Raw genomic sequence first — 21,106 nt, 5'->3', positions numbered from 1 at the left:
AATGGTTGTTCTCTGATGACGGTGATGAGCGTGGGAGCGAGCTGAGCATGAAGCACGAGGCAAGCAGCAGGCAAGCCTGGGTGGCCGACTGACCCTTTGTCATATCAACTGCCTCCGAGGCGTGCATACTACACAAGGTGGTCAGAGCGGGCAAAAGTGGTCTCGATTGAGCGAGGCAGGGCAGGAAGATAGCTGCAGCCCGGTGCACCTTCCAGAAGAACCAAGGAGTGGAGGCGGTACCGATGATCAAGGACGAACCGCTCGAATGAGCGTAGCGATAGCAGGGTATTTACGGCGTTGACCGGCTACTTTCCTCTTACAAGTTTTGGATTTCAAATGCATTTCAGATATGCTTCTAGTCTCTGGAAGCAGAGCGCGGACACATCACATAGTAACGAACAGTTCGGCAACGAGCTGTCCATCATAGTATATAAACTTGGTCACAGTTGGCAATAAAGGACAATTTTTGACTCAGAAGGAGGTCACAGCAGCGGACCTCTCCATACCTCCACACATGGCAGACATGACACAATTTATCAAGGTGGAAAATTGTGTGCGAATGTCGACTGATTTCTTACACATGTGACAAATATTTGCAACTATGGCATTTCATGCTGAAAATGTTTCACTTTGGCTGTGAATGTGAACTATTTGCGATTTAAATGCTACATTGGCAAACCTTTGCCGCAAATGTAAGACATCAGCTGACATTCCCACACTATTTTTCACATTGATAAATCACATCATGTCTGCCGTGACAGTCCTACTTCACTCTACACATCTCATCCTTGATATCTGTCTAATTGCTTAACTATTAATTGCGTTCTATCAAACTCAATAACTTTGTTAACGAAGTCTGTGCTGCAAACAACTCACACCACAAGCCCAGGGATAAAGGCGATCGCCTAGACTCGGTACAGTCTTTTACACACAGTCCATCAGTTGACTTGTTTCATCAGAGCCAGGAAGACTTTAGCTGTCACGCACTATACAAAACAAAGCGATCGAATGAAACGAAGTCCAGCCGAGTCCAGCAGTAGCAGACGAACAGGTTCCATTTTAGAGATTTGTTTCTCACAGTCCGGATTAGGTTTCCAACTCGTATTTGCGAACAGCAAGCAAGCGCTGAGGTCAATTTGCGAACAAAACACCAATAACCCCAAACAAGAGACTGCTAGCGCCGAGACAGATGTCCGGTTTGAACGATCGCACCTAGCAGATCTGCGAACAAACCTTTAGCGCCCAGACAGTATTTGCGAACAATTGATTGCCACGCAGATACATTTGCGAACAATTCGAAGCATGAAGCTGATATAACGTGGGACATTTATCCCTCAAAACGGTAACACACACATGTGAAGCCAGCATCCTGTCCTAGCCCCAGTCAGCAGGCCAGCCAGCTGAATGAAATCATCTGCATCACACCTATCCACCAAACCCTTCGGACGACACACTCGTCTACTACCCACACACATACCACCCATAATCAAACACGTCACAGAGTCCAGTAGCAAGAAACCTGCAGGCCTCGCACCCTTCAAGAAAAGAGTCATCTCTCTGTACCGTCATGCCATCGGAGACAGAGCAGAGCGGTTGATACTCACCTCGCTCCGCAACGAAGCAATTGGTACTGTCTGACCACGGACCATAGAGAGGTGGCATCAGAGCATATCAACAGATGCCTCAACCTCATTTTTGACAATGCACGCACCCACACAGTTGGCAATCTTTTTGTCTCCTAGCGAATCAGAGATTTACCCTGCTATCACGGAAACAGACCATACTTCCTATGAACCAATACCTAATGGACGAGTGACCACTTCGCCAAAAGGCTAGCAATGGTAAGCTTGGCTTATCACTTGGTTCCGACTATATATGCAGTGCAACTGCAGGTTTTTACATGTCACATGTGATTTATTCTGTGACATTACCCCCTGTTCAGGAATCCTCGTCCTGAGAGTATATAGTACCACCCCAATCCTAGCTTAGACTGGCTTATCCAGCATTATTGGATTGAAAGTCAGGGGTTCAAATTTGTGGTTGCGCCACTCAACCTCTGAGAGATGCTTTGTGACTAACTTGCACAAAGCATTGCCAGTTCTCAGATTCGAATCGGTGACCCCGTGAAGCTTATCATTTTATCACGGAAACGGACCATACTTCCTATAAATCAATACCTAATGGACGAGTAACCACTTCGCCAAAAGGCTGACAATGATAAGCTTGGCTTATCACTTGGTTCTGACTATATATGCAGTGCAACTGCAGGTTTTTATGTGTCACATGTGGTTTATTCTGTGACACCTGCGGTAGGCCATGTATGGTGACAGAACGAGGGCCCGATGTCTGGATGGGCTCTCGACATGACATGGAGAAAGCCTTCCATGACTTAGTGTAGATGTAGTGTAACAAATTATGTAGTGTTCCTTGTGAATAAACCTTGCATTGTTGTCATTTGGAACCAGTGCTTGTCGCCTCTTCACCCACGTAATTTGTGGCCACTAATTGGGATCATTGCTGTCATGTGCAATGAGTGATTTCAATGCTGCCTGTCTCTGTCAGTACTGCCAGCCTCTGAACCAGGACGCTCGGACATCTGTCTTGAAGTGTGCTTATTCAACAAACATTTGAATTGCTTTTCACGCTGAAAGTAGGGCATGGGGAAATAGAGAATGCTAATTAGCCAGGGCTATTTTATCTATGTAAATTACAGGTAATCTACGATTAATTTCAAAAGGGTCAAAAATTGAAGGTAATTTACGGTTAAATAGGAAGCGCCCAGGGGAGGGGAGAGGGGTTGATCAGGATGTCCATCAGCTCAAGAAAATTCTCTCAGAAGATCTAATTGAATTGTATTCAACCAGTGCAGAAAAAGCTCACAGAGATGAGCAGCCTGACTGGGATCATTGGTAGTGATGTAGCATGAGGAAGTTGTAATTTACCGTCATTTTAGGTAACTCTACTGGCTAATTAGCGTTAATTGACCTGAAGTTTTGGGGGCTGCACCCTCCGGACCCCCCTTTGTTAATTAACTGTAAATTACATAGGTAAAATAGGCCCTTGCAGGGGTGCATTGCTAAATAGCCGGTTAAGCAGGTCACAATTCCTATTTCCCCATGCCCTAGCTGAAAGACTCTGGTCCAGAACTTGAGGGTGTCGGCACTGCGTTCCGCACGCCCAGTTCTGAATGACCAGTGGAAAGTGTGTCCGGTGCGATAGTGAAAGAACGATGGATGAGTTACAATTCATCATGGAGGGTACAAAGTTACAGAGTTCGTTAGCAAGAGGAGTTTAGTATGTTATACATGACAATACAAATACAGGTAGGACAGGAAAGAAGTTATTAGATGTGGACGTTGTCCTGGATGCCAAGGTCCTTTTCGACCATCATTTCGGGTTCCTCAATAAGTTTGATGACGGTAAGTAGTTCAAACTGTGTGTGCCAGTACTTCCATGCTCCGTCATATACAGCAACGCTGGTTGCATTGCATTTGAAGCACATGATGGTGCATTCGAGTATGACGAGGTCGTTGTCATTGATGCACGATAGCAGCAGCGAGCGGCAACTCCCTTTGATGGGCGAGAGGTGCATTTCACAGATACAGACATGTGGGCGATACGACGGCTCTCTACAAAGACAACAAAGTCACAGGCGGGATGATCGGCCTAGCAACAGACAACGAGCGTACGGAACAGAGCAGCACCTGAATTTTCCAACGATGGGGGCGACGGCGAGCTTCGCCACAGTGTCACATGCAGCACAAAAATTAGGGGGAGATGTCCAGCCACAGGCGTGAGAAATGTAACGTGTGACGAAACTGTTTTTCCTTATGTAATCGCCCACTGTGCATGTGCAGAGGACCTGGGCAATTTCTATATAGGAGTGTCACAAAAGTCTCCCAAAATGAGCCTGAAATATGCAAACTTTCGGGCCTCCAGTATGCAAAGTGTGACAAGACCCGTGACTATGTCACGTTTTGTAACGATACATCACATCCATATGTCACGCTACATCAGAGTCAAAAACATACAGATTCGTTTGCGAGCTCACCCGCTACTCTCACATAAGGATGTTGTGATAATAAAGAGGCTACATTGAGTGTGTATCAAGCTGATGTTTGTCGATGCCATCATCACAAGGGGTGACATCTTGAAGAATAAGCCACAGATGCATTCAATGTCATTATAGAATATTCTTCGTTGTTCATTTAGGATCAGAACAAGAAGGCCTTGATGAGCAAGCTGCAGATTCTGTATCTTACAGCTTCATGAGATTCAAGTGAGACTCAGGGGAAGGAGAGCTACACAAGTCGTAGCAGGAAATTAGGCTTGGATGTCACAAATCGCGCATGTACCATGATGGTTATCAGGTCAGGAAATTATTTATTTTATATCAATATATGGCTACATGGTGGCCTTGTCGCATCAATGGGCCTTGTCGATCAATACCAGTGGTTAGCCACCTGGACATGCCTAAATCGGGAGGCTCTCCGACACCCATCAGGTCCCGAAATATGCTAAGTTGCGATAAGGATAAGGGTCTTTTTGAAGCTTTTTGGGGCCTCCGAGGTCTGAAATATGCAATCCGCGACAAGGAAATCGCGATTTGGGGCCCCTCAAATAAGCTATTTTGCGACACTCCTATATGGGAGTTGCCCGGGTCCTGTGTGCAGGTTATAACCCGAATGACTAAGGTCATTCGGAACTACCTCTTGATCGCCTTCCAGAATGTCTCATGATACCGCTAGCCCCGCGGCAATACATCTTTCAAGTGCAGAGAGCGGCCATGCGAAGCGTCGAAGAGAGCTTCTTTCTCTCATCAAGCACTTACGCGCAATCGGGTATGTTGTCGATGGAAACACTTCAAAGTGGAATTTCACCAATGTCTGCAAGGGCACAAGCAGACTTTGACCTACCGCACATTGCAGTAATCGGCAACCAGAGCGCGGGCAAGTCGAGCCTAGTAGAAGCTATTTCAGGAGTGCGTCAGAGATTTTCAATGCAACGGTTCTCAATAGTGATAAACTTTGATGTGATCATCGCAGATCACCGTGCCTCGGGATGCCGGGACTTGTACTCGCTGCCCAATAGAATGCCGTCTCTCCAACGCTCCCGAGTGGTCCTGTCAGGTTTCCATCCGCCTAGAGTTCGACAATCATGGTCAACGGAAGCGTAAGGTGGAGGAAATCACCTTCGGAGGACCCATTCGCGACAAGACCGCTGTGGAGCTCGCTCTCCGGAGGGCCCAAGCCGCGGCTCTGAATCCCAGTTTGCCCATATCATCTTTTGTCGAAGTTAGTGCAGAAATGATAGGCTGCGGGCAATTTGGAACAGAGCGGCAGCTGTTGTTCTCCAGAAACGCTGTATGCCTCGATGTCTATGGTCCTGATCTGACAGAGCTATCTTTCATTGACTTACCGGTATGTATGCCTATACCGTAACCTTCTTCCATACGATGCGAATATCTCATGTATATTAGGAATCATTCAAAACGCTGATCCAGAAACGGTACAGTTGGTAGAGGAGCTGGTTCGACATCATATAGGAGGCCAGCGCCTAATCTTGCTTACCATCCCTATGAGCGGTGAGCTCGTCTAGTCCTTCCTCTTCTCTCAATTCATTATATATGAGTGTTTAGATGACATAGAGAATCAAAAGGCGGTGCGCCTTGCAAAGGATGTGGACCCAGACGGCATACGTACGATAGGTCAGCACCGTTCTTTCAAATGCATCCTCAGCTGTTTTTTCCTTTTCTTATATGTATATATCAACAAGGAGTTCTGACTAAACCCGACACAATCCCTTCTGGAGCGACCAACGCGCGAAGGTCCTGGCTTGAGATCATTGAAGGCCAGAAGCATCCTCTCAAGCATGGCTACTACTGCACAAAACAACCGGATGACGCGGACAGAGCAAAAAGAATCACATCGACAGAAGCTCGTGAGGCGGAGCAGAAGTTTTTCAACACGAGCCGACCATGGTCTGAATCAGCGCATCGCCAGCGCTTTGGTACTGGCAACCTTGTTGCTAATCTCAGCAGACTCTTGACAGGGCTCATTCACGACATGTAAGTCCATAAATTGTGTCATTTGTCATAATGTATTGAGTATTGCAAGCGTGCCCGTACTTCGAGATGAGGTAGAACGCCAGCTCCAGGACTGCGAGAAGCAGCTCAGTGAACTCCCTCCACCACTCACTACTGACCCACCCGCTGCCGTCCTTAGCTTAGTAACATCGTTCTGCAATGACGTCAATTCATGGGTGCAAGGAGGACCAAATACTGCCGATCTCGTTCAGAACATAAGAAAGATACATAAAGACTTCAAGACTACTATTCGTCGAACCGCGCCTCACTTCGTCATCCACGTACAAGGAGAGCGGATACCTGTTCGAGATCAAGGTATAGATCTGCGCACAATTTTTACTTCGGGCGGGCCAATTACTCTTGGCGACATACATGAACATATGGAGAGGTAGATTGTTTGCACAGTTACCTTGGAACGCTGAATACATCCATCGCCGTAGCTGTGTCACACGCGAGCTGCCCAACAACGTCCCATATCGAGCAAAGATAACCTTGATCGATGCTTTCATGACTCATTGGGAAGATCACGCCTTGAACATGTTCGTACAAGTGTACAACGCGTTCGTAGAGAGTGTAGAGAAGCTCGTAAAGACCCGCTTCGGCCGATTCAAGAATTTGGAACATTGCGTGAAGTAGGTTTTTGCAGCAATTCTCTGCGAGCTAACATTGCATTTACATTGATATCCATAGATTGGTGGTCGCGGAACAGGTGAAGGCACATCGGGATGAGACATGTCGCTTCATCTGCAAGCTGCTCAAACTCGAATCCACTCCCTTCAGCCAGAATACTCACTATCTGGCGGCGTCGAAGGATAAGCATCTCGCTCTCTATAAGGATATGCGCGCCGGGAAGATGCAGGTACCGTCGGATTCCTCCTTACCATCTCCTGCGAAACGGCAGAAGATGATGTACAGGGAGGTTTCCGATACCATTTTTGATGACAAAGAAGATGAAGAGGAAAGCAACGATGACAGTAGTACGTTCACGATGTCCTTGCTCCCATCCACCGCATGAGTTGAACTTCGGGTCTTCTGTGTAAGGCTCTTCGACGACCTCGGAACTACCGACACCGCCGAAAAGAGCTGAAAAGACCAAAGCGAAAGCTGCTTCAAATTCATTAACGTTATCGCCTAGTCGAGAATCCACTTCGAGGTTCGTGGAACAGCTGCCAAAGAACCCACCATCAAAGAAAGATCAACAGAGTACCAATGTTCTCGACAAGGCGGCCGCTCCGGCAGCAGGTGGATTCATAGCGGAGCGTATCTTTGTGCTTGCTAATATCTTGCAGCCCCAGCGACTCCTTGCGCAAGTGTAGGAGGGTCTCAAGCCGCAAAGCCTGTGGCAATACGACCTATCATCGACGATACAGAACGCGCCGAAGCCGAAGCTGCCACATTAGCATCGCTAGCTAAACTAGGCTATCACTGCACTCTAGAAGATCTTGGAAAACTCAACCCTCCAGACATATATGAGGAAGAATTGCAGTTGATGGCGGAGGTCAGGGGCTACTTCCAAGTCGCATACAAGGCAAGTTCTATTGTATTATGTTGCCTTCAAATGACCTAACACGAAACTACAGAGGATAATCGACAATATTCCTCTCGCAATAGACCATACATTTTTGTTCGCGTTCGCTGACGCACTTCAAGATCATCTCATCGAGAAGTTGGGCCTTGGGTCCGAAGGAGCCGCTGCCAGATGTGCTGCGTATGTCAGCGAAGATGCGGACGTTGCAAGGATGAGGATGGAGCTGTCTAGCAAGAAGGACAGGTTATTTAGCATCAAGGAGAGGCTGTTCGAATTCGAACAATCGCAGTAGCTGCCTCTTGAAGGAGTAAAGCATAGTCTTATTGAGCGAGATCTTGGAGTATAGCATTACTTTTGACAAATAGCACTCGCGACGTCTTGTTTTAGAGTACAGATCATGCATTCGGAATTATAGAAGGGCCTCGCCGACTTGCATACTACAGTGGCATGGTAAACAGTAAGGATATTCTATGACGTAGCAGCACATCTGTCTACTGACAGGGTTTCTGGATTGCCCCACCTATGGGTCACGACACGTTGTCAGCCCTACGTCCAGTGTCTGGTGCACGCCATACTCACCAGTAGGGGAAATCGACCTCGTTGCCGCTGGCGCCGAAGACAGCAAAGCTCTGCGGGACTGTTAGGCTCCAGCCGCACCCATCATATAAGAACACAACAGACCAGAATGAATATAATGACTTGCGCCCCGCCATCCAAGGCAGCAGATGTCAAGTAGTTATACTTCTTGAACCACTTCGGGCGGCGAGTGCGTGCCCACCATTGCGACACAGCGCCCAGGACAAGGCACGACCTATTCATCGCTCTTATCAACATTGCATCGCGCTCGTGCTCAGGAATACATACCACCACTGTCCGTTCACTGAGTATGGCAGGTAGCCGACATACAGAGCGATGATGGGCAGGTTGATATATGCGGCAAACCTGTTCAGGAAGGAACCAGGCTTCGTATACCGGTACAGCACCCAGAACGGAATTGGCAGCGCAAGACCAATGAAGATCGCAAACGCCAGCATGTAATACATCTTGCCGTACGTAAATCTAGGAAGATGCGGCCCCTCAGCGAGAAAGTCGAGGAACGTCGAGGGTCAGTGGCGTACAGGTACTTGCCGAGAGCACCCATAGCGATGGACGCGGAATTGTAGCTCTGAACGTTCCATCCAGACCACTGCACCGTGTCGTAGCATTCATCAAATTCAACCATAAAGGTAAACGATGCAAGCGAAAACTTACGATCCGCGTTCCTACGGGATTCTTGAGCACCTCTCTGTTATTGTCAACGATCTGGATCATCACTTCAAAACTGTCAGCTACACTCCATCCCTTTCAAGAGATTCTACTCACTGGTGTAATTGAAGATAGAGCCGACAATCGAGCCAACCAGCTGCGCGGCAAAGGTCGCACGAGGAGGGATTTTTGTGTACTGACCCAATTTCAGGTCTGAGTGGGTTATGGAGCATCTAGCGGGACATCGGTATCAGATGGAATAAAAGTCACCTTGCAACATGTACAGCGTTTGAAAAGCAGTGCTGTTGCCATACAAATTGACATACATCACAGCGCTACATTCAAACGCGCGAAACCGTCAGTAACATTGCAGACTAGCGAAACCACTGGGAGTACACGTACACAGGCTTCCCTGGGTGGATGAACGCGGCCAAGATCTGGATGGCGTACTTAACGGAAATGCTGAAGCCAGTTGTCGCCATGACTGACGGGGCACAATAATTATTAGCACAATGTAAGCAACGAGAATAGGAGATGTCCTACTGAACCCGAGGGCGACAGCTAAGAAGAAGCTGATTACGGTGAACAGAAGGATACTCCACCACGGCAGGAGAGCCTCTCCCGTCGTGTACTAGGTGTGAACAGGATTACCAGGTAAGCACAGTATGAAGTAATAAAATAGCGACGCACACTGCATCCAATGCCGACACCAAGGGAAATCGCGAACAGGGTAAGGTACCACCACTGCGGGACTTCCTTGTACTTCTTCATCTCTGCGAGAAATCTATGAGCACACGGGAGACCGATTGATGTTCGCTGACCTCACCTCGGTAGTGAGGGTCGTCAACCTCCTCCGAGCCTCGCCAGAACTTAACCTCGCGGCACGCTTTTCATGGCAGCACATCAAAACATGTTCTCAAGTAACAACCGGCAGTACCAACCTTTCTTCAGATCCTTCCAGTGCCATAGTATCACATGCACGAATGCCGCGCCGAAGCTGAAGTTGTAGCACATCTGGCTGAGCGCATACGTCGTCGTAAACTGCGGCAGGCCGACCTCATCGAGCTTCGTCACATTGAGGCTGTTGTCCGCGTTGAGGATCAAGCTCTGATTGTAGCTCGTTCCGTTCGGAAAGAAGAGCGAGGTCGACATCCAGTCCGTGTTTCGCCCGTTGAATACGTTCTTGTAGTAGCAGACCATGAGGACAACGTAGCCGATGGCCATGCCGACTGGAACCTTGAGTACGCAGCTATTTGTAAGAACAGGAAGGTGCGACTTACTGTACGAGTTGACCTCTGTGAAGAAGGCGCTTCAGCTTGCCTCTTGCGAACAATTTACATAACGTGACACGCACGGGTCTGCCAAGGCCACACAAGCGGATATCCTTGTGTGATGAGCGTCCAGCTGGTGCTGAAGCTCAGCAGTCCGATGCCCTCGTTACTCGAGCCCGCTCCAAAGAGGTTACGAATCCAGTCGTGCCGACCGTTGTCCGCGATGCAAATGATAGAAATGGCCGTGAGTAAGGGGAAGGAATACTGCGGGATCCTAGCACGAGGCTTCACTCAGCGTCATATCACACACATGTTGCAAGGATACACATACCACTCCCAGAAGAAAATCAATGTGAACTATACAGGCGACTTGAGATCAGGGTCACCCTGCAAGGTGAGAAATCGTCGACTTACCACAACCCAGAAGTATTTTCTACGATCCCAGGGTGTCAGCTAAGTTCAATAAGGGGATCCGGTAGCTCTTCACCTCCTCTTTTGATTCAAAGCATTCCCATAGTGAAGGCTCTGAAGCAGATTCACGACAGAAATGTACGTCGGATAGAATGCGCTTGTGGTCTACGTTAGCTGTGCGTTGCATACATGACGATGCCCACTCACTATGTGGGGTATACGAGCAAAGATCGTACTAAGACATGCATATTTGAACAACTCTGTTGCAGCACTGACGAAGGCGGATACTCACACACTCCAGCAATTCCGTACCCAATCATCTGGCTCGCAAAGATCTGGAAGATGGCGACCGCTGCGTTGAGGCGGATATCGTAGAATAGATCTACGAGACGTCGGGTATAAGCGGCGAAGCCTCGCAGATACCATCAGGTGGACTTACTGAGCGCAGCGATAATCTCCATTGCAATAGCCACTGTGGACGCAGTCGATGCCATGATCACAATCGCGGCATGTTCTAGTTGCAATTTATGAGATCACGATGCAACCATCGTTTGACGAAGATATTTTACCCTTGATGTTGAAGGGACCGGGGTTCAAGAACCTCCAGTAGCCATGGGACGGGATGATAGCTGGGACACGCAATGAATTGATACTAGGGCCTGGGAAACAAATGCAACAACGTACCATGCATGAGTGTCCCAAGAACATATGCGATGATGAGGCAGAAGAGCTGAGAAACCGAAGCATTCTTCAAAGGTAGATCAGCACGCGACGTCGATGCAGATGCACTGCACATACCTGAGGCTTGAATGTGTAGATCGTTGCGAGAACAGCACCAAAGATACTTAGTCCGATGCCGAGGAACACAGTGCGGAAGGTCCACGTAGGTAGTTCCGGGTGATCTTCAGTCGATAAGATCTGCACGCGACCATCATCACCAACAGGAACCTTGTTGGCACAAGAGAAGTAGCCTCACCTCAATCGCGACATCTTCTGCCTTCTCGATGACCTTAGCGTTAACGATGTCGCCGTCATCTTCGTCGACGACCTCCGTGACTTCGACCTTCTCCGGATCAGCGTACTCATCAACAACGTACTTCTTTCGTTTCTGAATAGAGAAGTTGGACGAAGGTTCGCGCGCGAGCGCGGGCAGCACATCGGAAAGGCCCGTCATTGTCGCGAGGGTCAGAGGAGGAGGCAGACAGAGCAGGACCGGCAGGGAGCTCGGGGCGTCCTACTAGCATATGTTCCATTCACATCGAGCTTAAATGCAGAGCGCTGAACACTGCTATCAGAAGGAAGCAGTGAGGAAGCAGCGATAAGCGTACTGTTCCTGGGATACATGCGCCAGCGCCGCTCCGCCGACACATCTGATCGCCGTGCCACGATTGTATGAGCCAGGTCAACACACAAGGACCTTGGCTGAGAGTGTGCTTTCTCGGCAACTGCACAAAGCAGGGACTTACAGATGGGCTAACACTCGCGTTGACGCCTGCAAGTACCCGAAAATGCGGTCACGTGTAGTTCCGCGTTTGAAGAGCTGTGAATGGTGGCCAAAAATGTCAATAGGATTGTCTAGTCCGATCTCTGCAGACGGAGGGAGTTCGACCCCAGCGTGTTCACCAATGTCTGCGACGAATGGCAGCGCTACAAGAACTCGAGTAGCTGTCCTTATCGCTCATACGCGAGAGCGATAGATGAGATAAGTCGTCTGTCCGACGAAGGCGCGGATAAGTAAGAAGGTCCGACAATCACAGAGCTTGATATGAACTCTCGTATCTTGTGCTTGTTTATAGTGCCTAATGCCGCGAAGCGCTGTGAAGATTGTAAGTCCGGTCGATCGTATATTTATGCATCCGAGATTCAAGCACGCACGCGAGAGCCACCTTCAACAAGAGATAATTGAGATAATTTTGCTCAGGTATAGATGTGATCATGCAAACAGCAGCAATCAACAAGGCTGACTCACTTGATCTTGTCAATCACCCAGGTTTGCAGCAAGCGGAAACAAAAGAGACAAGGACGCCGCGCATCGTCATTGAGATACGCACGCAACAGATAACTCGGCAATGGCTCATAAGAAATCCAGGCCTATGCCTACTTGGAACCCCTTTCTCAGCCCATCACTTCGACTTGCTACCAGGGGCATCCCGAAGTTGACTTCCACCCGCACCGGCTCCAGTTTGTACACCAGGCCCACTCCCGCAGAAACTGACGGCTTGGAAATCTGGCTCCAGACGTTCTCTGCGACCGTTTTTGCTGTAGGAGAGCAGCATCAGGAGTATACGGAATGAGTAAAACGAGATGAGATGATCGGAAGGAACGTACTTTTATCCATCACGGTTAGCCGCCCGGCGTTGACGAACGAGTGCAGCTTGACTGGCCAATGGGACTTCCTGGGAATGTCAGAAATCAGGCTGATACCTGCCGCCCAGTATACATCTCCTCCAAGCGAATCGGCTGGGTTACATGTATGCATATTTGCGTCAGCGATCGCCTCCTCACACAAGAATCATTGCAGCTTACGTCCATCCCTCGGTCCCATTCCATTCGCCCTGAACATCCTCAGGCTCGTTGGCCCACCCAGCTGAAACCTGTCCGAAAACGGCACCGGGCGTGCGATGTCCCAAAGCAGTCCGGAGCGTGCGGCGAACGAGATTGTCTGTTACATTGCATGTGTCAGCCAACAGCGTATCCGGTGATAACGGATGTGCGATACTGACAGTGCCTGGGAACAGCGATCTCGACAGCTGCGCGTGCGCTTCTGACTTGTAGAAAGAAGCGTCGCCGCCTAAACCGGCAAGTTCCTGGATGAACTTGAGATACGAACCGCGCGTGCCGAGAAGCTTATCGTCGCGCGTGTCGCGAACCCATGAATGCAACACAGCAGACTTGATGCTCTGCCCCGCCGCTTCGCGCATGCTGTAGACACCAGTATGAGGGTACGAACGCGCGACAGACCTTCCACGTAGAACACGCACCTGATAGACGCAGAGGGAAGGAGGTTCCCGACGTGCCTGAGAACGGCCTCATACGCGAATTCATGCATCCCACCGACGAGCGTGCCATTCTGCAAACACACAGTCCGAAGGAATTCATTCGCCAGCCGCGCGACGGGGGAAGAAAAGCTGACCTAGCTCACCCTGACGATGGCTCGGAATCCGCGCACACCTTCGGAGCTGCTCGCGTAGCTCGAGTTGTCCTTCTCGAGGCCAAAGAGCGATACCTCGCCGCGAGTCTTGAGCGTACGCGTGAGTGGGACGGAAAGGTCTGCATGAAACGAGACGCGTGTCTTGGTCGCGAATGCGAGGTTGGCCTCGAACGTTTCTGCACCGCCGAATGCGTTTCGCATGCGGCAGGTCGCGCTCTGAAGTAGACCGTACAGTCAGGAGGCAGTTTAGCCATGCATGCGAAGACATACCGCGCCGCCCTCGTTATTCCCGACTTGTGTGCTGGTGTTCAGGTAGAACCTGCCCTTTTCACGCGTTTTGAAGACGATGTCCACGTCTCCCGGCTGGGCAAGGATGTCCCGGCTGCGCTCAAGTTTAGCCTCGACGGTCTGGAAAATGTCCGTCTCCTGCAATAGGCTACCGATGCGCCGCGTCGTGTGCAAGACATCCGCCAGTGTCGAATGTGTGTCTACCCATGGCGAGTTGCTCGTGGGGAGACTTGGCTTGATGAGAGAGCCGAGGAACGACTTGCGTGTGTTGACTGCGCCGTCGACACGAACTGAGGCAATCCGAAGGGGCGTGGACAGGTTACTGTTCACCTATATGCTGTGTCAGAGCGCGCAAAGTTCCCGTGGCTCGCACAGAAAATACTCACGACTTCCGCGAGTTGGAGGACGGCGCTTTCGTACTCGCCGCGCAGCTTGCGGGAGATGCGCTCCTCCTGCCATTTACGCAGTTTGTCGAGGTCGATGGGCGACGGTTCCTGGTGCCTCGGCGCGGAGGAGTTCGATAGCGGCGGCTTGACTGGAGGGGGAGTCAGCTCGGAGTCCGCCATAGCTTCTCGGGTGGGCGAGTCGAGGCAAAGTCAAAGGTAATCCAGAGATTACAACTCTTTGAAACTCCGATAAGTAGATCTTCAAATCACTCGTGAAGTCGACGTAACGGCCATTGAAACTCCGCTTTAGTGAAGCCTTCCAGTCATTGATCCGTGGAAGCATTCATCAGACGATCAGAAGCGTTCAGTGCGTCATTATATAGAACCTTACACTTGGCTCTTCAACCGTGCACTTTACTCTCTCCCGCCTCCCGTCGCCCGCCATGTCGTACACCTACCTGCACGCGACGACGCCGTCCTCCCTGCCCTCCGACTACGCCCTCCTCTCGCGCTATTCCGCCGCTCAGGGCATTCAAGAGCCTGAACTTCCGAGCGAGGTCGAGCCCGAGGAGCTCTTCAGCGAGTCAGAAGAAGAGGGCTCGACGTCCCGCACACGACGTACGCTCGCCATCCCTCGCCCGGGCTCACGGACCTCTCGACGCAGCAGTTTCCCGACCTCGTATATTGCGCCCTTCCAGCCGACGACAGGCCCGTTGCCAGATAAGTCTGGCTATCGCTCAGGCCCTGCGGACCTCGAGGCAATGGAGAATACACCGCTGCTGGCGCCGCTCGTACCCAGAATAGAAGAGGAGGTAGATAGAGAGGATGATGAGCTCGAGTCGAGGGAACATCCGCTTGGCATGTATCGTGAGGAGTTAGGCATACTCATGAAGTATACATTGCCAGTATTCGGGTACGCTATCAGCGTATCATATCTTGTGGCAACAGCTCATCGGCTCTGTTATACAGGACGCATGTTCTGGAGTATTCTCTGGTGATAGCATCCGTTGTGTCCCTTGGACATCTATCCACGACCGCGCTCGCCGCATCGACATTAGGCTCGATGACGGCGAGTGTGACAGGTCTGAGCATCGTGCAAGGTTTCACGAGTACGCTTGACACCATGCTGCCCAGTGCGTGGACGTCGTCTCAGCCTCAGCTCGTTGGTCTATGGTCACAGCGGATGGGTAAGTTGAGTCGTCGTACTAATCATCACGCAACCTTTGATGCTTATGCCACCCTAGCGGTTGTGATGGCTGCTGTTCTTGTTGTGAGCATCATTTGCGTAAAGGCGCAGACGTTAACTAAGAACAAGGGATTTTAGCCTATCATTTTCATTTGGTTCAGCGCCGAGACGATTCTCCTCTTCCTCAAGCAAGATCCCGAGGTAGCCCACCTAGCTGCACTCTATCTGAGATGCCTGATAATTGGTCTTCCTGCATATACCTTCAACGCCATTTCTAGGTGCGTGCTGAGAGCTCAACATCTGATCATCCGCTTACTGCCTTTAAGGCGGTATTTCCAGTCGCAGGGTAGGTAGTCGTAATTCATGAGTAACGAAACATTCAAACAGCTTGCTAACGAGATAGTTCTCAAGGACATTTCACAGTACCCACCCACATCATCCTTGTTGTTGCGCCCATAAATGCCCTTCTTAACTATCTCCTTGGTACGCCCTTCCCTATTTGATTGTTGTACAGACAAGGCAGGACTGCTTACATGTTCGTTCACCTCTTCAGTCTGGGGTCCTAAGCCCTTCGGTCTCGGGTTCATCGGCGCACCCATTGCGACTGCCGTTTCCTTCAATCTCATTTCTCTCGCGTCCATTGTGTACGGCATCTTTTTCGTCCCCAAGACGGCGTGGTACCCGCTTTCTCGTCGATGCTTCACCAGCTTGGGTGTACTGGTCCATCTAGGGCTGGCTAGTGTTGGTATGTAATTTATTTTGTAAAGTTTGTTGTATGTCGTTGAATACAGTGTGCGTTTGCAGGTCAAACGGCATCCGAATGGTGGTCTTGGGAGCTTGTTAGTCGTGAGTGTTTTCTAAATATATTTCATATCGGCTCTGAACTTGCCCACTTCTTTTCAGTCGCGGCCAGCATGTATGTCTTGTCACTCACGGCATCCGCTTGTCTACCTTGTAATATTTCTCCTCGTCAGGCTCGGCCCCATCGCCCTTGCCACTCAGTCGGTATTGCTGGTATCAGCCTCAACAACTTACCAGGCACCATTCGCTCTTAGCGTCGCCACCTCTGTCAGGTATGCGCATATCTTCATCCAAGCGTTCTGAGGCATTCATCTCTCGGATGATGTATCACAGGATAGGTAACCTGCTCGGAGAAGAGAAGGCTAAGCGTGCAGGTGTCGCCGCAAATGTGTCCATTCTAATGTCTTTGGCAATCAGCTTGATTTGGAGGTGCGAATTCAGCTCCAACTGTCCCCCGTGCTTTGAAAATGATGAGAACGCGATGCAGCACGATGTTCATGGTCTTTAGGAAGTCTTGGGCGCATTTGTTCAACGACGACCCAGGTATGTACCCCTTACGGAGACCATCAGTCCTTTGTGAACGATGGCTGTGCGCAGAGGTTGTTGTGCTCGTAGCATCTATTCTACCGCTCGTCGCGCTCTTTCAAGTCTTCGATGGTCTCGGAGGTGTCACAGGAGGCATCTTGCGAGCGATTGGAAAACAGGTAGAGCGCATCGTCACTTCATCAGGTCATGTCTGAGTGATTTACCTAGTTCACCGGTGCCCTACTGAATCTGACCGCCTACTATGTAATCGGTATGTCTCTCCATCTTCCCAGGCTATAAGCGTTGCTGACATTCTTCACTGATCCAGGCATCCCGTTTGGCCTCTGGCTGACGTTCTGGAGAGGAATGCAACTGTATGGGTTGTGGATCGGGCTGACGGTTTCACTTGTGTACTGCGCCGCGATCGGCGTGTGGATATGTGTGCGCACCGACTGGGAGAGGGAGGTGGAGAAGGTGAGACAGCGTCTCGCGATTGATCGGGATCGCGGGAAGCATGTTCAGGGCGATGTGGAGGGGCAGAGTTAAGTATTTTTTGGAGAGGGAGGTTCTCCGGACATCATCATCCGGTGTGATTAAGCAGTCGAGGCAGGTGTGGATGTTTCTGTAGGCAGTCACCAGGTGGTGAATATTTCATTAGAATATTAGACGGGACGCTTTGAGGGTCCGAGGTGGCTGAAGGTAGTAACTAGCACGTTGCGCTTTGCGCTCTCTTGCTTCTGTTACTGCCTTCATATCCATCGCTCTCCGGACTTGACAACGTTCAGACACACTCATTTTGCTCATTCTGAGAATTGGACTATTGGACTACAGCAGGAGTCCACCTCTCAGCTTGAGCTCGTCGAATCATCTGATCGATTGTTTGACTAGTGCAGTACAGTATTCTGGGCTGTTTGCACTTTGCCCTTGAAGCGAAAGGAAAGGACAACGTCTAAGATCGCACAGGAGTGTCTGCACGATGTCGCTCATCAGTGACCCAGAGTACGTGGACCTGTCTCTTCTTTACAAACGAATTCCGACCCCTCCACTCGGAATAGCTACCTTATCCATAGCCTGCGTTTGAACTACCTCCGCAATGTCGAAGATCCATACGGCCCGCGGCTCATATCTCTCGACCCTAACTATGACGCGAATCCCTATGTCTTCGCGTCCGGCCTCGCCGACATCGACAAATGGCCCGAGCTCGCCATGCCCTCTAGCCCGACACCAGATGATGACGAGGCTGGAGGCTCACGCGCGCGTATTAATGGCCAATCAGGCTTTCCTGGAGCGACCGGACTAAAGTACACCACAACGATCATGGGCCCGTCCCGAGTCGGTGGGATGGGAATGCGTGTTTCTGGCAAGCGTGGCTCGGTGTCCAGGCCGTCCATCCGCTATTCGTTGCGCTCTGAAGGGGAGGCAACAACAACCATTGTTGCAGAAGAGAAGCACGGAGTAGAGGAGCTCCCCGCTGTTACTGCACCAACGGCACCTGCTTCCGCACCCACCGCACCCACTGGCACACTGAAGTCTCCCGATAAGAATGCTATCATCAATGGTAGGTCCTCGGTCGGCAATGTCGCACCTGTGCACAGAGAAACAGAGCAAATGAAACCAATCTCGCCGGAGTTTCATCCGAAGTTCAAGGGAGCTGAAGAGATGGAGGCAAGGCGGAAGCTGCGCATGCTCGCGCGCGCGCACCCAGAACTCGCCGCGAAAGCCAACGTATCTGCGAATCTGAACGCTGAACTATCGTCTTCGGAATCCGAATCAGGGTTGGAAGGCGACGAAGACGAGTCTGAAATGCCGGACGAGGAGGATGAGGAGTTCGATCTCATCGAGGGCGCGGACGATGGCATTGAGATAGACGCAGATGATTTTGAGCCGTACGTCCTTCTCACTGCCACTCATCTGAAACTCACGCCTATAAAGAGACTTTGCCGCGAGTCGCGGGATGAGCGGTCTGGGTATGCACTCCGACGAGTCCGGGGTATCTCTTCTCTCAGATACGCCCTCCGGGATGCTCACCTCTGCTGCCTCCGGATCTTTCATGGCGAGCTCTTCCGTGCCACCCACGGGCAGCAGCAGTGCCGATGCGCCCAGGGGTATGCGACTTAGCCCCGTCCGCGAGACACGAAATAGCGACGAGCGGCACGTCGATGACCTCCCTACTCGCCCTGAGGAATCAGCGCCCATTGACCTCGGCTTTGACATGGTAGTGCCCGCTCCGAAGGCGCATATAAGCGCTGCGAGGCCCAAGCAGGCACGCCCAACACCTCTCACGCCAACGATTCCGAGGAGCCCGCCCTCCGCCGTGGATGGCGACCTCTTCGCGAGGCGTCCTGTCGGTCCAATAGTCCCAGCCAAGTCCGCACTCACGGCGTTGCTCGCGGCGACAGCAAATTCGTCCTCGTCCAACCCGTTCACGGAGCTGTACAGTGCCATTTCGGCACGATCAGATGGAGATAGTGTCACGGTGCTTGTATACTTTCCGCATACTGCCGAGCCAGCGGGTCATCCACTGGAGCTCAAGATACGAAAGGATGCGACGGTGGAGGAGGTGCTTGGTTTCGCTTTGTGGACGTATTGGGAGGAGGGATGGCTGCCGAAGATCGACGAGGGCCTGAAGGGCGAGGAAGATTCGGCATGGGAGACGAGATGCTCTGCGGTCGGCTGGATCCTGCGGATTGCTGAGGACGATGGGGAAGTGGATGAAGATTTCCCTCGTGAGTGAATCGGCCATACTATTGGGCATGGTCGTTCATCGCATCCCCTAGCTCCGGACAGGACGGGGAAGATTTCAAAGTTCAACTTCGATGCCTACGCTGTCCTTGCAGCGACGCCGGCGCAAAGTAAAGAGCTCTCTTCTGCCTTACATGTAGTATCTAATCGGACTTTTTTCAGTTCAACAGAACAAGACTCTGGAGTCCAAGATCCAGCGGCGCCCGTCTCGCATTGTTGTCAAGAAGAAGTCGACGGGATTCTTGAACGTAGCAGGCGTGAACACTACCCTTGTTCCGCCTGTCGATTCATTCGCCGGGACAAGCGCAGGGCTAAGCTCTCTCGCTTCGTCTGTTGGGATGTTCCCAAGTTCGCTGGGGCCGTCCTCAAGTCACGGTCCCCCACAGTTCCTGCGCATACGGATCGCAGATACAGCTGATGCAGGCCACGTCTCTACGACTATCCAAGCGTGCGTGTTGACTTAAGTCATTCTAGCATGCCGAAAAATACTGATGTGTGATCACATTTACTAAGCTCGGGCGGCATGTACATGGCAGAAGTGCTCGAAGCAGCTTGTCAGAAGCGCAAGCTGAACAATTCGAAGGACTACGCGCTGGTGCTTGACCTGGGTACAGCGAAGGTGTACATACCACTCGATCGTACCGTGAAGAGTCTGCAGGGCAAGCGGGATCTGATCCTTATGAAAAAGAACATGCTGCAAACCTACGGAGTCGAGATTAGCCATAATGCCGGCAGGACGACAGATCCAAATGGTACGTGTTGATCATCTTTGAGCGTGATATGGAAATTAATTCGTCTGACCATACAGCATCCATCATCAAGCGAAACTCCGAGGCGCTTGAGCCCGTCTTCAGCTCCATTTTCGATTACACGAATGCATACAGGGTATGATCCTTTTGGTGCATTTGAGTTACTATGATCTTCATAAATCGTACAGAAATATACAGTTTATCGTAAGGTGCCTATGCTGGTCACCAGGAGTGCACGTCTCCTGGCAATTGATGGAGGCTACATCCACGTTCGTCCCCCCCTGTTCCGCTTTCACGTTTATGTCTAGGCGCTGACGACTGTTTGCCGCAGATCATTCCGCAATCGAACAAGGCAAAACACGTCTTCGACGGTGGCAAGACATCATCTTATCATCTGAAGAGCGTCGTTGCCTGTCAGCTGTCCAGTAAGAACAGCTCGACGTTCAAGCTGGTGGTGCATAGCAATGCCGCGCGGAACAAGCGATATGACTTTGAAGCAGAGAGCCCGAAGATTGCTAGTAAGTCTCATACCCTTTGCTCCCGTCACATCCTACCGCAGGCTCACGCTGTTCAAGCTGAAATTGTGCAGACGATACGTAGCCTGAAGACGGCAATGGAGCGGCCGGGGACAATTAAGCAGTCTCGTAGAAGTAGACATGGAGCTTGATTTCTTTTCGTTCTAGATACCTGACCCCTCGGGAGCTTGGTTGACATCTTTGGACATATGTAACATAGCTG

General features: G+C 50.7%; 6 protein-coding genes across 6 annotated transcripts; 3 read left to right on the top strand and 3 right to left on the bottom strand.

Annotated features, from left to right (window-relative positions):
• Window positions 1-3,333: 3,333 nt before the first annotated feature.
• On the bottom strand, window positions 3,334-3,633 carry LAESUDRAFT_721793 (uncharacterized protein). Its single transcript, XM_040908074.1, has one exon. The coding sequence runs from the start codon at window positions 3,590-3,592 to the stop codon at window positions 3,344-3,346; it is 249 nt and encodes an 82-aa protein (XP_040768180.1). The 5' UTR covers window positions 3,593-3,633; the 3' UTR covers window positions 3,334-3,343.
• A 1,095-nt stretch (window positions 3,634-4,728) lies between these two features.
• LAESUDRAFT_755948 (P-loop containing nucleoside triphosphate hydrolase protein) lies at window positions 4,729-7,905 on the top strand (the record flags this gene model as incomplete). The annotated part of the gene is made up of 12 exons (XM_040912104.1): window positions 4,729-4,841; window positions 4,894-4,981; window positions 5,046-5,420; window positions 5,515-5,584; window positions 5,639-5,707; window positions 5,776-6,067; window positions 6,117-6,473; window positions 6,526-6,717; window positions 6,776-7,062; window positions 7,127-7,327; window positions 7,375-7,625; window positions 7,666-7,905. 12 exons carry the CDS (start codon window positions 4,729-4,731, stop codon window positions 7,903-7,905), a joined length of 2,535 nt encoding a protein of 844 aa, XP_040768179.1.
• Window positions 7,906-8,081: 176 nt separating this feature from the next.
• On the bottom strand, window positions 8,082-11,714 carry LAESUDRAFT_734866 (OPT oligopeptide transporter; the record flags this gene model as incomplete). Its single annotated transcript, XM_040910548.1, has 24 exons — window positions 8,082-8,133; window positions 8,193-8,242; window positions 8,295-8,424; window positions 8,478-8,672; window positions 8,732-8,799; window positions 8,865-8,926; window positions 8,976-9,071; window positions 9,129-9,193; window positions 9,261-9,342; window positions 9,402-9,489; window positions 9,549-9,631; window positions 9,685-9,744; window positions 9,800-10,087; window positions 10,213-10,403; window positions 10,461-10,486; window positions 10,544-10,562; window positions 10,617-10,697; window positions 10,748-10,775; window positions 10,833-10,922; window positions 10,980-11,054; window positions 11,110-11,169; window positions 11,225-11,288; window positions 11,339-11,458; window positions 11,517-11,714. The coding sequence occupies 24 exons, from the start codon at window positions 11,712-11,714 to the stop codon at window positions 8,082-8,084; spliced, it is 2,271 nt and encodes a 756-aa protein (XP_040768178.1).
• Window positions 11,715-12,614: 900 nt separating this feature from the next.
• Window positions 12,615-14,545, bottom strand: LAESUDRAFT_644455 (uncharacterized protein; the record flags this gene model as incomplete). The annotated part of the gene is made up of 8 exons (XM_040903859.1): window positions 12,615-12,799; window positions 12,869-13,000; window positions 13,067-13,202; window positions 13,264-13,462; window positions 13,522-13,610; window positions 13,683-13,907; window positions 13,962-14,309; window positions 14,366-14,545. 8 exons carry the CDS (start codon window positions 14,543-14,545, stop codon window positions 12,615-12,617), a joined length of 1,494 nt encoding a protein of 497 aa, XP_040768177.1.
• A 263-nt stretch (window positions 14,546-14,808) lies between these two features.
• LAESUDRAFT_755946 (MATE efflux family protein) lies at window positions 14,809-17,423 on the top strand (the record flags this gene model as incomplete). Its single annotated transcript, XM_040912103.1, has 15 exons — window positions 14,809-15,278; window positions 15,335-15,552; window positions 15,610-15,635; window positions 15,690-15,829; window positions 15,878-15,897; window positions 15,963-16,034; window positions 16,105-16,296; window positions 16,356-16,397; window positions 16,455-16,467; window positions 16,526-16,624; window positions 16,686-16,781; window positions 16,840-16,895; window positions 16,950-17,056; window positions 17,106-17,148; window positions 17,206-17,423. The coding sequence occupies 15 exons, from the start codon at window positions 14,809-14,811 to the stop codon at window positions 17,421-17,423; spliced, it is 1,812 nt and encodes a 603-aa protein (XP_040768176.1).
• A 430-nt stretch (window positions 17,424-17,853) lies between these two features.
• On the top strand, window positions 17,854-21,035 carry LAESUDRAFT_755945 (uncharacterized protein; the record flags this gene model as incomplete). The annotated part of the gene is made up of 10 exons (XM_040912102.1): window positions 17,854-17,876; window positions 17,933-18,763; window positions 18,810-19,603; window positions 19,655-19,729; window positions 19,782-20,067; window positions 20,133-20,371; window positions 20,428-20,504; window positions 20,557-20,637; window positions 20,700-20,886; window positions 20,944-21,035. 10 exons carry the CDS (start codon window positions 17,854-17,856, stop codon window positions 21,033-21,035), a joined length of 2,685 nt encoding a protein of 894 aa, XP_040768175.1.
• Between the last annotated feature and the right edge of the window lie 71 nt (window positions 21,036-21,106).

This window comes from Laetiporus sulphureus (genome assembly GCF_001632365.1).
Source record: "Laetiporus sulphureus 93-53 unplaced genomic scaffold LAESUscaffold_5, whole genome shotgun sequence".
Taxonomy (NCBI): domain Eukaryota; kingdom Fungi; phylum Basidiomycota; class Agaricomycetes; order Polyporales; family Laetiporaceae; genus Laetiporus; species Laetiporus sulphureus.
The sequence above is the reverse complement of the archived record's forward strand: the minus strand, read 5'-3'. Positions and strand labels throughout refer to the sequence as shown.